This window comes from Pocillopora damicornis, chromosome 4, assembly GCF_964200805.1.
Source record: "Pocillopora damicornis chromosome 4, jaPocDami1.2, whole genome shotgun sequence".
In the NCBI taxonomy this organism is placed as follows: domain Eukaryota; kingdom Metazoa; phylum Cnidaria; class Anthozoa; order Scleractinia; family Pocilloporidae; genus Pocillopora; species Pocillopora damicornis.
The window spans coordinates 11723742-11740102 of NC_142673.1; the positions used below are offsets into that span (position 1 = coordinate 11723742).

Below are 16361 nucleotides of genomic sequence, written 5' to 3' on the forward strand. Positions count from 1 at the left end.
TAGCTACCGATTTTCAGTGAATTTTTAAAGAACAATTTTCTTTTAAGTTTCAAGACAATTTGAAGTTTCAACATACATACAACGTACTAAAATGCGAAAGTTACACACCACAAAATTGATAAATAAGCCTGAAATGAAATTCTATCTTGTTACTGATTATACGTTGCCTAGCACGTGACTTAAATCTACCCAGGCGGAGATCCAAAATGACGGTGGCAGGCTTGGCTTAGTTATATCACTCAAAACTCGTTCCAGTTTGTCTCATTTGATAAAGAGGGAATCGTTAATGTTTTCATTAAGACAGTATTGCCTTGATTTTCTAATATTTACAACGAAAGACAGTAAATTTCACTTTCCACCCACATTTACTTCCAACCTTTTCTTTTGAACCAGAAACAAAAATGATAGACGTTTAAAACACATGACATCATCCACCTTGTCAAATGTAATAGCATGATCATTTCAATTGTAATGCCTTCTTATCCCAACGTTACTTTGTTTCTTTGCTACATTAGCGAATACTGAACTACTGCTCGTACTCTAGATATGACAATCAACCACAAAATTCCCTAAACCAGATAACATTAAACATAATCTAAAAAATCATGTGTCAATTCACGAGTTTGCTCACAGAGCACTTTGATCTTACCTTATGCAGGGTATGAAAGTAGGCGTGTGGAGCGATAAATTGGTGAGTGAAATGGCACGTACCAAGGCAAACGTGTACTTCATACGAGTATAACACTTACCGGCCTCGTGTGTGTGACGTGTAACAAAAAATGACACCAATCTCTCATCCTACTCAGCTCCACAGAATAATGTTCATTTGAAGGTTAAAAGGTTTCTACTAAGTATTCATAGAACATTGCCAAAAGAGAACACACTTCATTGTTTTGAAACAATTATATTAATTCACCAAGTCGTATAATAAATTTGCAATAAGTATAAGCTAATATATAAATATCCCTATATATATTTAACCCTATAACTTCTATAAAGCCTATGAAAAATATTTCAGTAAAATCACTTTCTTAAAATCTTTTTTTTAATCAAAATATCATTTAATACGTCCGTGTTGATTTTGGTGTTGTGTTGACAAGATCTGTTCCCTGATCTGATTCCCGTAGCGTAATTAAGAGATATCAGTTAATGATTATGATAAGGTGGACGTCAGGTCTAAAATGTCCCCAAGGAACCCGACCCTTCACTGCAAATTAAGGTTTACAGAAGCGAACCCGAGCATTGACTGAAACCTCAGTTCTTCCAGCCTGTCAAAACAAAGTGTGTAGTGGGTTCATCTAATCTTCTTCAACAAACCTGACTTCTCAATGGAGTTTTGAAAAACCACTATATAAGAGTTTGATCTTTTTTCAGGATTTCCAGTTTGACTATCGATCTTACATTATCTTTTCATCTTTGCGGCGTGTCACTCTACACCTTCCCCAAAAACGGGTGGTGTGGCAAAAAAAGAGCTGTAATTTTGTGCGCATGCGTAGATTATGTAGCTTTCAACTTTCCAGTTGATGAAAATTGCCACGTTCACACGTTATCTATGACATTTTAGGTAAATTGGATTTAATTTAGTTCAAGGTGGCTCACATGCGTTCAAAACAAGTTTTGCATTTGAAAAAAAAAATAACAAAGCGCAAACCAATAAAATAGTGCACAATAGTGCGATAAAAAGCATGAAATTTTCATTCAAAATCAAGCTATAAATACTTAGACATAACAACTCGCAAGTTCATTCGATTCTTTTAGAGCAAATGAATGTCGAACAGAGCTTGACACTATGACAGTTGTAATAAACTTACAGAAATGTCAAAACGAAAACAAAGAATGGTGATTAAAAATGTCTAATGAGTGATATAGTTGAATGATCTTCAATAAAAGCATTGAAATTCCAAGATGCCTGCCATCTAATTAGCGGAGCTAATTGACGAACGATCATCTTCCTTTCCCACAAGCCTCTTGAGTCTTTCCAGATGATGATAGGCCCTGTGGAGGTTGGACAGTGATAAAAAACTGAACAAAACTAACGTAGCACATTCGAATTTGATATCGATAGACAATCGATATCAAAGACAAAAACGCAGCTGCAAGAGAATACGCCGACCGCAACAACAAAGCAGTTTCACATAAACTGCAAGTAGTTTATGCTCACAAGTGAACTAGTGGTCTTACGACATATGACGAAGGTATGCATTTAAATTGAAAAATTCCTTACTATGGGCTCTCAAGGAAAAAAGTCCTTTGGAGACATTTACTGATGATGTTTATGAATGGTTTTATTATGGATCAATAGACGGTAATTGACCCATTCCTTTACAGTTGAATCGCTTAATGTTTCCGTAAAGGTGTTTACAAGACAATTCACGTCAACTGATTAAAGTGTGCGACTTTCTTTTTAATCACGAAGTTCGCGAAATCAACGTTTCGCGAAAACTTCCTTTAACTGGGAGCACATATTAGCCATCCAAAAAAGTTTTTCAGCGCAAATGAAGAGACTTGCAAGTTATGAGGAAGCTGAATGAACGAGATGAGTGAATGAGAGACTTTTTTAACATACCTTTGTAAAGATACCTCCCCGCGCATTATGTCAGCATCTCTTTCACTTTGGTCATCTGTAAAAATAGCAACCCACCAGAAATTGTCAAGATAAAGGTCAAGTCGAAAGACAGAGTTCTTTGCAACGCACATAAACTTTGGATAATTTCACCACGATCCTTGTGCCTCCACAAGCACTCTATACGTGCACGTTTAGGCTTAAGTGTTCACCTTCATGAAACAATCGTTTGAATACTCTTTAATGAGATCATAACTGGGTCTTTATTGAACGGGATCAACATTACCTGAAGATAGAGAATCTTTCATAACTTTGGACTTGAAATCCATACTGGAGGGGCTCTATGAAAAAAAGTGAACATCAGTCTTGAGCCTACTAGAACAGTTAAAAGCCTTAAACCAAAAACAGTAGCGAACGAACGCTACAAGAGAACATAGAGCAAATGTTTGCAACCTCTCCATTTATATTCCGTCAAGTTTCTTTGTTTCAGCTCCTTTTGTTTCGTATTTGGTAATTTAGTGCTAACTCTCTCAATCTGCGGAAATCGTCGATTTGGCGTTACTTGAATCATATCACTTAGCACCCGTGACGGCGTGGTCCCCGGCGAGGCACAGTTTGCAAAGGAGGCAGGGTTACCAAGCTGGTTTCAACGGTCGTGTGTACGCGAGCCGTTAAAAACGTCTAAACTGGAAACTTTTGAAGCAAACTGAAACAAACTTAGCGTCGTTTTTCACCAGGAAGATTGAGTTTGTAGTGAATTGAAATGAAACTACAGTATATTTGCTTGGATTCTGCGTTGGATTGTGGCTGCCCGGTCATTTTGAGCTTGGATTTTTCGCTTCTCGGATCGGGCGTGTGCAGACTTTGGCTTCTCTTATGTAGTAAACCTAGAAATGGATATCTCGCTAAAATGGGTTCTTTTTAACATAGTAAGCGGTCAGATAACAAGCGATGCACTATGAAAGTAAGATGAGGTAATTTCATTGAGGATTTGACTTATTTTTTTATTCCTAAGAGCGGTCGTAAATATTCCCATACAAACTCTTATAATTTCGCCATGACTCTTATTTCGCAAGATGATCATCTCACAGCTGGAGCTTAGACCGCCTGTGCATAGATCGACTCTCATGTCGATAACGAACAACACCAGTTACTTGTCAGCAACATCTAGTAACTTAAAATCTTAAACTGCAGTGCACAAAACCCTTGCACTAGTACCATTACCCACATCTCTTTATAAGGTTACCTTATAATAGCTTGAATCTTCATTATCGAGTGTTTCGTGATGCGCCATGTCCTGCATGGTAAAAAGCATTTGTTTTAAGGCTTCCACTGGGCCTGGGGCAGCTTCCTTTCCACTGAGTCTCATAGCACCCCCAGCACTGGTAGAAGTACCGTTCGGTTCCTGAAAGGATTTTCAAAAAGGACAATCAATCACCGGATTTCTCACAAAGCTGAACATAAATGCACCTGTAGTTCATCACTCGTAGAAAAAAACTGATTTTAATTCAGCGTCCTTCCTAGGCCAGGTACATGCAACTCATAATTCCTGTAATTTGCTATTCGAGAATCTTTACTCAGATGATTACCCAGTCATCTCTACGACAAAATGGAAGGCTCCAAAGCTGTTAGAAGACAAACTTCTACCCTCCATTCTCTGCTTGTTTCCGCGGCTGCACACGCAGGCTCCACACACAGGCCACATGTAAGTACATTTGTAGGTCGAATTAGGGTTTGTAAACTCACTTTCATTGTTTTGTCTTCGCTATCAACGCTCAAACAGTCGTCAAGAAATGACGAAATGATTCCAGACTTCGGATTTGTAAAGCGCCTTGTTATGAAACTGTCTGGAGTTTTGATGTCTTCATCTCTGTGCAAGATTCAACACACATAATATTACATATATAGGTAGTGTTGATCATGAATCCTTACATACAATTCAAAGATGGTAGATAATTAGGGCCCAAAATTTAAGTGCTCATCACCTTAGCGTTCAGAACTAAACATCCACTTCTTCATAAGATATTGATATATGCCTGATTTGTTGCTACTTGTCTACGAGTAGGGAGCATTTAAAGTACATGTATGATCACTACCTGAGGCCTTTTTCAAACCCATGCATACAAAAATGGCAGAAACAAAACTTACAGCTTCCATAAGTGAAATCTTTGAGGGAGTTCTTCTCTTACTGCAGCATGAGGATTTGTCGAACCAAACACACTTGTTGGGGAAAACTTGTCAGACACATCAGCAACATGAGGTAGGCTCATTTGACTCCTTTCGACAACACTTATGTGTGTGTCTGTCTCTGTTTCAGACTCGACTAATGTGTCACTGTCTGAGACAGTAGTAAGTGAAGGACTAACATCAAACAGAGGCATGGGTGGGTGGGTGATAAGCGTCTCAGTGTCCACTGTATTTACACTGACAACGTCATCATCAAGACTACGACGTGAACTTCTTGGCCTTGAAGCTGACCTCATGGCAACCCGTCGTAAATCTGGAACAGTTTTGCTTCGTCGGTGGCTCAACTTCCCTCCAGTACTCCTAGTAGGAATAGGGGGCTTGCGGTATCTTGTATCAGGAGCAGACTTTGCAAGCTTCTCATCTCTAGACCGGTAACTTGAACCAGCGAAAACAGGTTTATTAGGCGATTTGTACTCCTCCTGCGCTCTAGCTTCCCTTCCATCTCGCTGCCCACTGGGTTCAGAAAACACCACTCTTTGGTCGCCACGCAGGCCACCATAAGAAGTTCTGCTAGAATATGGATGCTTAAGTGAAGAGCCAAATGGCTTTTGAAGATTCCTGCCTGTTGAGATTTTGGGTGTAGAATAATACTGTGGCTTTGGATCAGCCGCGGCACTGTCTCGAGATTTAGAACTCTGAATCATCGTTTTCCAAGGATACATAGTATTAGGATCTCTGTACATCTTTTCCATTTTAATTCCTGTTGGTGATTTACGCATCTCCCTGTCCGTGTCCTCAGATTCTACATCGCTTTCCTCATTTCTGGATGGAGAGTGTGTCTTCAGTGGGATTCTCACACGCGATGGAGATGTTGCAGAGCTAGGGCTAGTAGAAGGCTCTCTCCTTGCCGTTAACGGTAACGTTACTTCCTCTTTTTTGACAGGCAGCTTTGAATACCGTGTCACAACAGGCGGCGATACGTACTTCCGTGTCATTTTTGGTGAGGCACTGTGAAGTGCAGACTCTGCAGATGAGCCCGCATATCTCTCATTCTGTAGAGGTATGCTGTATCTTGACGGTAGAGAGGTGAAGGGACTCCTGCCTGGTGAGGAATCCCTCGGGACAACCATTCTAAGAGGAGTGCCTTCTTTACCTTCTGAATATTCATTGCTCGCAGAAAAGCGTAGAGACTTTGTAGGTGAAAGAGTCAGACTTTTCGACCTCCTTGGAGATACTGTTGAGTGTTCTCTGGATTTAATCTTCCCAGTGCTTTTTCTGAGCTTTTTCGTGGATTCTTTTTTCAGTCGCGCAACCTTTTTGTCTTGGTATAATGAGCTGTGGAAGTTTCCGCCCATATTGACCGGGTTCGGTCCATACACTGACTGAGAAAGCAGCATGTCTGTGTCAGTACTTGCTCCATCGTTCCAGTCAGTTCCGTTTATATTACTCTCTGCTTTCTTTACTCTTGATGGGTCTTTGAGTCTGCTACACTGTAGATCTGATAATTTAAGAGCTGATTTGGACTGCGATGAACGTCCAAACGGTTTTTTTCTCACAAATGTTCCTGATGGAGACGAGGTGCTGGAGGAGTATTTCTCGTCAGGGCTAAAACAAATTATCATACAACAAGGGCAAACGATCAATCTAACCGACCATAAGGTTAAAGAAAAAAATTGGGGCAAGAGGACTTCAATTAATTCTAAACGAGTTGTAAACGTACGCGATACAAATGCAGTAAACTAAGCTCGTGTAAAGGGGGTAAGTTTCTAAAGAAACTGTGGGGCAGCGTCGGTGGGAGAGTATAACTGTGTTGTTAAATATTATCAACGGAGTTGATAACGTAAATTGGCTTCCGATAAGACTTTTAAAGCTGAAACGTCAGCTTTAAAACTCTTTACGGTGGCCAATTTACCTTATCAGCTCAGTCAATAATACTTAATTACCCTGTTAAGCTCGTGTAAGTTCTCTTTGTGAGCTTTTCAGTTGCTGCAGACAAAATTCGAAACCAAAAAATTTTTTTCCAATCATATCATCGGAGATAAAGGCCTTAATAGAAAGCCAAACGCCATGTTAATATATTTGATTACCATGGGAACACAATCTATCTTTCAATTCATAAATTGCTCATTAAAAAAATCACGATCTGGAAACAGGAGAAATTTCTATTCTTAATAAAAAGCTATACAAAATAAATCCGTAAAAAGAGCAGAAAGGGAAAATCAATTCTGTAGGTCTGCAAAATGAACATTTGTCAGGAGAATGTGCGTGTACATGAACGTTGTGTAACTAGTGACCCCATCTACACATTTTTGCAATCTTCCCAAGTCTATGAACAAATTGAATGTTCATGCGTGAAAATACTGAGCAAGGAGGGCAGTGCTTAGAGCAAAGTACTGTAGGTAGTGCATAGAGCAAGGTAGGTAGTGCGTACTGTAGGTAGTGCATAGAGCAAGGTAGGTAGTGCGTACTGTAGGTAGTGCACAGAGCAAGGTAGGTAGTGCGTACTGTAGGTAGTGAATACTGTAGGTAGTGCATAGAGCAAGGTAGGTAGTGCGTACTGTAGGTAGTGCATAGAGCAAGGTAGGTAGTGCGTACTGTAGGTAGTGCATAGAGCAAGGTAGGTAGTGCATACTGTAGGTAGTGCATAGAGCAAGGTAGGTAGTGCGTACTGTAGGTAGTGCATAGAGCAAGGTAGGTAGTGCGTACTGTAGGTAGTGCATAGAGCAAGGTAGGTAGTGCGTACTGTAGGTAGTGCATAGAGCAAGGTAGGTAGTGCGTACTGTAGGTAGTGCATAGAGCAAGGTAGGTAGTGCGTACTGTAGGTAGTGCATAGAGCAAGGTAGGTAGTGCGTACTGTAGGTAGTGCATAGAGCAAGGTAGGTAGTGCGTACTGTAGGTAGTGCATAGAGCAAGGTAGGTAGTGCGTACTGTAGGTAGTGCATAGAGCAAGGTAGGTAGTGCGTACTGTAGGTAGTGCATAGAGCAAGGTAGGTAGTGCGTACTGTAGGTAGTGCATAGAGCAAGGTAGGTAGTGCGTACTGTAGGTAGTGCATAGAGCAAGGTAGGTAGTGCGTACTGTAGGTAGTGCATAGAGCAAGGTAGGTAGTGCGTACTGTAGGTAGTGCATAGAGCAAGGTAGGTAGTGCGTACTGTAGGTAGTGCATAGAGCAAGGTAGGTAGTGCGTACTGTAGGTAGTGCATAGAGCAAGGTAGGTAGTGCGTACTGTAGGTAGTGCATAGAGCAAGGTAGGTAGTGCGTACTGTAGGTAGTGCATAGAGCAAGGTAGGTAGTGCGTACTGTAGGTAGTGCACAGAGCAAGGTAGGTAGTGCGTACTGTAGGTAGTGCATAGAGCAAGGTAGGTAGTGCGTACTGTAGGTAGTGCATAGAGCAAGGTAGGTAGTGCATACTGTAGGTAGTGCACAGAGCAAGGTAGGTAGTGCGTACTGTAGGTAGTGCATAGAGCAAGGTAGGTAGTGCGTACTGTAGGTAGTGCATAGAGCAAGGTAGGTAGTGCATACTGTAGGTAGTGCATAGAGCAAGGTAGGTAGTGCGTACTGTAGGTAGTGCATAGAGCAAGGTGGGTAGTGCGTACTGTAGGTAGTGCATAGAGCAAGGTAGGTAGTGCGTACTGTAGGTAGTGCATAGAGCAAGGTAGGTAGTGCATACTGTAGGTAGTGCATAGAGCAAGGTAGGTAGTGCGTACTGTAGGTAGTGCATAGAGCAAGGTAGGTAGTGCGTACTGTAGGTAGTGCATAGAGCAAGGTAGGTAGTGCGTACTGTAGGTAGTGCATAGAGCAAGGTAGGTAGTGCATACTGTAGGTAGTGCATAGAGCAAGGTAGGTAGTGCGTACTGTAGGTAGTGCATAGAGCAAGGTAGGTAGTGCGTACTGTAGGTAGTGCATAGAGCAAGGTAGGTAGTGCATACTGTAGGTAGTGCATAGAGCAAGGTAGGTAGTGCGTACTGTAGGTAGTGCATAGAGCAAGGTGGGTAGTGCGTACTGTAGGTAGTGCATAGAGCAAGGTAGGTAGTGCGTACTGTAGGTAGTGCATAGAGCAAGGTAGGTAGTGCATACTGTAGGTAGTGCATAGAGCAAGGTAGGTAGTGCGTACTGTAGGTAGTGCATAGAGCAAGGTAGGTAGTGCGTATAAGATATCAAATACCTGTACTTCACTTTGTTCTCTCTTGTAGTGGTATCAAGGTCCTCTACCCAGCTGGGGTACTCCTTCCCTAGGCTGGAAACCCAACTGGGATATTCTGTTTTACCAGATTGAGAATGGGTTTTCCATGAGGCAGTTTTTGGAGATGTCACTGGTAATACCTTGCTGGAATATGATCCTAATAAAAGAAAAGATTGAAATCCACTAAGAGTCAATAATATTAAAGAAAAGTGTATGGTGCAGCAAGTTTGATTTCCTTTTTCCCACTTTTGAAGAGAGTAGAATGGTAACATTTTTCAAGCTTTTAAGAAGAACTCTCCTAATAAAAACAATATCCCTACAAGAGAGTGCACAATCAATTTAAAACACTTGAAGGTCATCTGGTGCACAGTATCTGTTTCTACATGACTCCTCTCATGTGAGCTGAACATCTACAAATAGCATGTTATTTTAATGGTTTAGCTATGAGTTTATCAACAAAGATCATAAATGCCTTAATAAATGTAGATCTGGTTGGTGAATAAACAAAATTGTATAACAATTTCAAGGTGCAAAGTTGTGACCAGCTTGTTGCAACTGCAACTAAAAATTTAGTAGTGACAAGTATAATTTACAGGCAAGTCACCAGCCCCCTGCTGACTTGCCATCTTTTCAATGTTCTGATCCTACACTAAAGAAATTTATTTCATCTCAATCCAAAATCAATATTTCATTTGTGGTTTCCTGAAAGATACAATGTATAATAATTCTAATAATAATTTTATTTGACTGTACTCTCTCATCTTATAACATAATTATATTAGCAATCTGACATTTTTGTATTTGATTGAGAGGTAAACATTTTGTAAATCAAACTTTTTGACAACCAAATTTTTCCATTTTGTGGCTAAAGAAAGGTGCCCAGTTGCTACTTGACCCCCCATAGAAAAGATGATTTTGAACTCTGCATTATTCACCTGATAGTGTACCTGGAGCTGCAGTTTTACTTCCTTTATAACTGCTCAACAAAACCTCTGTTTCCACAGTACCAGCATTACTATCTAGGTCAACTACTGATGAACTAGGGGAAGGGAGAGTAGAAATTTCATCATCATTGCCAATGTAGGAGTGGTGACCAGGTCCAGGCTGAGGGTTCATATTTTCTTCATCTGAATGAAATAACAAGGAATGAATGATAAACAATTAATGATACACCAAACATTTTTTCACATGCTATAATGCAGCATTGACAAATTCCTTCAATTACATTCCTTTAGATAATCAAAATGTATGTGGAAGTTTACCTTATCATAATGTTGGTGTTTATTAAGGACAGTCTACCACAGTTGCTGTAAAGTCTGGATTTCACTTTCTCATTTATAATTACAGTCAAACCACAAGGAATTGCAGGATTACCACTTTACACAGGTTGACCATTAAATACAGGTTCCATAAATTAGGAGTCAAACATAATTAAAAAAAAAAACCTTTTGTCCCAACAGCCCTAAAAAGAAAGATAATCTGCTGCACAATGAGGACATTTGATATTAAAGTGCTAACATTGATTTCTGGATATAAACATGAAATAATTTGACTTGACACTTAAACTAAGTTTTATTTGAGTGGTTCCTGTTCCTGTTTAATACAGATGAAAGACAATAAAAAAAGGCTGTTGGGACTCAGTCAAGGGTGAGCGTGCTAATGCATAATAGAGTTGTAAACTACAGCACATTAAGGGGAAAAAATTTTGGCACCAACAACCAACTGCCTAATACAGGGTCATTGCTTAAAATTGTGCCACTCATTACAGGTTCAACCATAAATTTAATTGGAAAATTTTTACATAGGATGAAGAATATTTTGTGTAGTTTTGCAATTGAAAAAGAAATGATGTACACAAAGCACCCGTAAAAAATAACAAAATAATGTACTGTAATGCAATAATCATCATTATATCCTTCATGCATAAATTTGTGAGGTGCATTTGATCATATTGCTTTTGTCATGGATAAAAGGGCTGAAAACTTGGTGTGGTCTTAAGTGAAATCAATTTTTTAATTCAACAGATAAAACTTTATTTTTTAGATATTCTTGTAAGTGTGCAATTAGTTGCATTGCCTCAGGCTCTGTATATGTTGAAGTATATGTTAAAGGTCCCACTATCTTAAAAGTTGATGTGTATCCCTGGGTATGTCATCTTTTTGTCTTTCCTTCAGGTTTCTAATATGGTTCCGAATTCCACGTTGTAAACAGCCTTCCTTTTCTTGCACTTTACAATTTTTATCCCATCCTCACCTTATTTTTTTCTCTTATTTTCTGTTTTTAATTCTAAAAATTTTGATCAATTTTTGTACCATGGGTTCAATTATTCATTATTGGCTTTTAAGCAGTGCTGTCCTGTATGTCAATTTCCCTTACTGTATCTTTTTCTTTCTTCTTTCTTTTTTTTTTGGGAGGGGGGAGGGTGTGTATCTCAAAGAAATTCAAGGTACATGTTTTTTCTGAGAACTTCATTTAGCTTTATCTGCATGACAATCAGTTCTGCAAGGATCAGGTTCACATTAGGGGGCTATAGGTTTCTTTGTTAAAGCAAAAGGTAATGCAATATAATAGCAAAAAAGCTTTTTCTCATGAAAATTTAAATGCACTAAGGATCAGAGGGTTTTGCCTCTTTGGAACATCTAAAATGCCCTTGTCCTGAATCACTCTCAAATGTTGGCCACTCCCACACTGTATGCTATAGAAGATGGTAAGAAGATTTAAAACCTTATGAATAGCCTTAATGGTTCAACTTGAAATGATCGAGGAGCTAACAACAGAAAATGCAACAAGGCAGTGAGTGGTCCCTCACTGTTAACCTTGTAGCATTTCTTAGCATTTTGCCCACAGATGGCCATGATCCACTAATGTTCCATGATGGAGAAAAAAATTAGAGTAATGGTGACATAAGAAGAGACACAACAGACGTTGACCCTTACCTCCGCACCAAACACGAACTTTAGATTATGTGCTCTAAATAGAATATGGAACTGAACTTTCTTAATAGGGTGTTTAAAAAAAAAAGCAAAAACAAAAACACACACACCAAAAATAAAAAAAAAATCAACCAGGTTTTTTTGATCCAAGGCATGCTGACTGTTACACCACCATATCCACAACCAAACAACACCCCCTTCTAAAGCTGAAATTAAGAGAACTTGCAGTTTCAAAAGGATTCTCTGGGAACCCTAATTATGGATTCTTTCAAGTGGTATTGTTCAATACTACTACTGTGTGTGTTTACACATTGTATGTCGAAATGTTGGTTTTTCATCAAAAATTCTCTGGCTGTCTTCTGATTTTGCTGAGGACATCCCTTAATCAAGAAGATAAGATAATGACTAACTGCTACAGCAACAGAAATTGAGAGGGTGCACACGCATTCTGTAAGGGAGGATATTACAACATAGCTGCTTGCTTGTAGATAGAGCTAGAAAAAGAACACGTCTTACGTCACCTTTGCAAGTTTTGTGTACACATACATTGATAGTCTTTACAAATAAAATCCTCAACTGTAATTCTGAACTAAACTGTAACTCAACTGTTATTCTGAATTTGACATCTCATAACAAAAGATTTTCTTTTCACGTCTGGTCAGTATGTCATTCGCATACCAATAAACAAAAAAAAAAGTGTCGGCGATCATTAGCACATATCACTTCTCCACTAAGCAATTAAAAGCAGCTAACTATAATTTCCAAACCTGTAACAAATCCCAATAACGCAGATTTACCCTGATCTAACAGTATACCTATTTCACTACTCTTCGATGAAATATTTAGAAGTCAAAAACAAAACTACAAGGAGATGTGACTTGAATTGTTTTTGGTTCATTGTTTGGGTTCGCGTCCGTGCTTAATAATTTATCTTCACCTAATTAATTACCTGACCTGAGATCGAAGACGTTCAGGCCATAAGGCTTATTTTCTTTGTCATATTCTTGTGATAATTTTACCGCTATTCTAATCTTGAATAGCTCCGATTGCTTCAGCATGAGAGTAATTTTTGACTGTACTGCTTCATTATCTGTTTACCCAAGCGTTCAAACGATAAACCGCATATTTGTTGTAGAATCTTGTAAGATCCCAAAAAGAACATCTTAAAATTCATACACTTTTCACTCTCCAGAACAGTTGAACATCTTCCATGTTTGAGATATAGCCTAATCGCTGCGGGAAATGAATGGTTAAACTGACTCAAAATACCAGAAATCTTAAATTCTGCTCGTAGGAATTCATAATCGAGTGGCAAGAGAAGGTTGCCTAGGACGCGGACGCCCGCTGCCTACAACTTTATGCTCATCTACCGTAAAATCAATTTTTCAGGCAGACTTCGCCGATGAACAGTTAAAGTTGGTAACGGTGAATCGGAACGACCACCGAAAATCAGTGATATTTCTCATCTTACTCGATGTGAATTGAGACTGAACAGCTTACCTGAAGATCGAGGCACTCTTGTAGTAGTTCTGTATCCAAACGGTGTTACTTTACTAGATAAGTCTTTTGCATAGGCATTGTTTACCCACGCTAAAAGTTCATCCACTTTTCTCGCTGGCGATTTACTAGGAGAACTTCTTAGGTATCTTTCCTGTACATCCATAAAGTAAAATTTCGGCGTCGGAGAAAGTAGGTCGGAAGGACGCCGTCGATAAGTCGTAGAGCTTCGGCCTCCTTCAAATTGAGCGATGTAAGCTTCTAGAGCTTCAGACGCCGATTTGTAAACTTTGTCATCAAGCGCTAGGCGACTTTTGAAACCCTGATTTGGCTCATTAACTTTGCCAGTAGCACTATGAGAGGAAAAATTCATGTGAGTCTGAAAACAAACACCTAGTGTATGAATAATGAGTAATTCCGAAGTCGTTGCGATTCGAATGATGGCGGCAAAACAATGTTCAAGTTCACTGCGCATGTCAAAAGGCACTTAGTTAGTGAAAGCGAGTTTTGCCTCCTCTTCCATGTCCACGTCTAAATGAGCTAGAGCACGCTTATGGGGAACATTTCAGCCCAGTTACCAAGATCTCAAACTTTCGCTTAGAGAAAGTGGTGAAGCAAGAATGGGAGAACCGAGGAAGCCATGTATACCATCCTCATATTAAGAGGCCTTAAGACCAAATGTGGACACGCTTGCGTAAGCTGACCATAGCGAGGAAAGCCAAAATCATATCAAAGACCAGCAGGCTACGAACTGATTTTATACTGCAAATTAGCTTTGAGAAGGGGGAAGGACTGGACAGAGGAAAATTTGCCTCACGCCACTTGCTTCCTTTGAACTGCGTTCGGGTAAAAATAGACAAAGGAAGATCTTTCTTTAATTCAAACGACCCAAGAAAATGTCATCTTGTGAACGGAACTAAATCAATAGCGAAGAATCAAAGACTCGTGCGATAGCCTAATTATGAACGTAAGTTAATACTATTGGGCCTTTAGAAGCTGAGGGCCGAGTTCAATTAGGAGTTACCCTGCAATCGTTAGCTACCTCATCAGTATTTTCTACGCTGGTCAATTTTTATTGTTTGATTCAAGCTTAAACTGATCATTACTCATAAAAGTTGACTACAAGACACCAGCCTTTATGCCTAGGTGCCATATGCAGGTAACACGTATTTGAGCGCGGTCCTATGTGGGTGTCTTTTAAATCGATCGTCGGATCAGGGCAATAGTTTTTAGATGGATTTTGAAGAGGGAACTACCGGTAAAAGTAGCCGCTAATTTCACAACTCTTCGCAGCCTAATTAGCTCACAAGATACCTGGGTATTACCCAAGTGGAAAAAAAGTGAGAAAAATTAGCTAATTTAATTTTTGGGTGTTTTCTAAAACAATTTTCAAGCACACTATCACAAAATTTGAGAGTCTCAAAGGGGTTAACCGTTCGCCGTAAAACGAAAAAAAATGTAGCCGTTGGGCGTAAAAATTGATATATTTTAGCCCTTAGTCGTGAAAAAAGTAAACCTCAAAGATTTTTCTTTAACTGAGACGGAGTAAAATTAACCGCTAGCCGTAAAAGACCCTCAAAATTTGCATATTGTACAACATAATGAGTATATGAAAGTGGAAATGTGATCATCGCAGTAAATTTTCCAATTTAAGCAATTGGAAAGAAGAAGCCTGAAAAAAAAAAAAATCAGGGCTTCAACGGGATTCGAACCCGTGACCTCCGCGATACCGGTGCGATGCTCTACCAACTGAGCTATGAAGCCACACATTGGGAGCGAGGTCAATTTATTGAGTTCATATCTTCCCGTGCAGTGAAATGATGTGGAGTTTATATGAAATAATTCATATTTGTACTGCGGTTGTAGATGAAAGTGGAAATGTGATCATCGCAGTAAATTTTCCAATTTAAGCAATTGGAAAGAAGAAGCCTGAAAAAAAAATCAGGGCTTCAACGGGATTCGAACCCGTGACCTCCGCGATACCGGTGCGATGCTCTACCAACTGAGCTATGAAGCCACACATTGGGAGCGAGGTCAATTTATTGAGTTCATATCTTCCCGTGCAGTGAAATGATGTGGAGTTTATATGAAATAATTCATATTTGTACTGCGGTTGTAGATGAAAGTGGAAATGTGATCATCGCAGTAAATTTTCCAATTTAAGCAATTGGAAAGAAGAAGCCTGAAAAAAAAAAATCAGGGCTTCAACGGGATTCGAACCCGTGACCTCCGCGATACCGGTGCGATGCTCTACCAACTGAGCTATGAAGCCACACATTGGGAGCGAGGTCAATTTTCATCTACAACCGCAGTACAAATATGAATTATTTCATATAAACTCCACATCATTTCACTGCACGGGAAGATATGAACTCAATAAATTGACCTCGCTCCCAATGTGTGGCTTCATAGCTCAGTTGGTAGAGCATCGCACCGGTATCGCGGAGGTCACGGGTTCGAATCCCGTTGAAGCCCTGATTTTTTTTTTTTTTTCAGGCTTCTTCTTTCCAATTGCTTAAATTGGAAAATTTACTGCGATGATCACATTTCCACTTTCATCTACAACCGCAGTACAAATATGAATTATTTCATATAAACTCCACATCATTTCACTGCACGGGAAGATATGAACTCAATAAATTGACCTCGCTCCCAATGTGTGGCTTCATAGCTCAGTTGGTAGAGCATCGCACCGGTATCGCGGAGGTCACGGGTTCGAATCCCGTTGAAGCCCTGATTTTTTTCAGGCTTCTTCTTTCCAATTGCTTAAATTGGAAAATTTACTGCGATGATCACATTTCCACTTTCATCTACAACCGCAGTACAAATATGAATTATTTCATATAAACTCCACATCATTTCACTGCACGGGAAGATATGAACTCAATAAATTGACCTCGCTCCCAATGTGTGGCTTCATAGCTCAGTTGGTAGAGCATCGCACCGGTATCGCGGAGGTCACGGGTTCGAATCCCGTTGAAGCCCTGATTTTTTTTTTTT

At 39.6% G+C, this 16361-nt stretch overlaps 1 protein-coding gene across 2 annotated transcripts; it reads right to left on the bottom strand.

Moving 5' to 3' along the window:
* Nucleotides 1–888: 888 nt before the first annotated feature.
* LOC113686079 (uncharacterized) lies at nucleotides 889–13835 on the bottom strand. 2 transcript variants are annotated; one of them, XM_027203674.2, is made up of 9 exons: nucleotides 13365–13835; nucleotides 9867–10058; nucleotides 8914–9088; nucleotides 4712–6355; nucleotides 4310–4433; nucleotides 3810–3968; nucleotides 2850–2904; nucleotides 2567–2621; nucleotides 889–1995 (listed from the first exon to the last, which is right to left on the bottom strand). In XM_027203674.2, exons 1-9 carry the CDS (start codon nucleotides 13732–13734, stop codon nucleotides 1917–1919), a joined length of 2853 nt encoding a protein of 950 aa, XP_027059475.2. In that variant the 5' UTR covers nucleotides 13735–13835; the 3' UTR covers nucleotides 889–1916. The 2 variants fall into 2 exon arrangements, with proteins under 2 accessions (XP_027059475.2, XP_027059476.2); XM_027203675.2 differs by having other exon boundaries at nucleotides 9879–10058; nucleotides 13365–13829.
* Between the last annotated feature and the right edge of the window lie 2526 nt (nucleotides 13836–16361).

Coding starts and splice junctions, on each gene's coding strand:
- LOC113686079 (XM_027203674.2), bottom strand. CDS start 13,734: ATGAATTTTTCCTCTCATAGTGCTACTGGCAAAGTTAATGAGCCAAAT. Junction 4,434..4,711: donor AGATTTCACTTATGGAAGCT/GTAAGTTTTGTT, acceptor AATCTTGCACAG/AGATGAAGACATCAAAACTC. Junction 2,622..2,849: donor GAAAGATTCTCTATCTTCAG/GTAATGTTGATC, acceptor CTATTTTTACAG/ATGACCAAAGTGAAAGAGAT.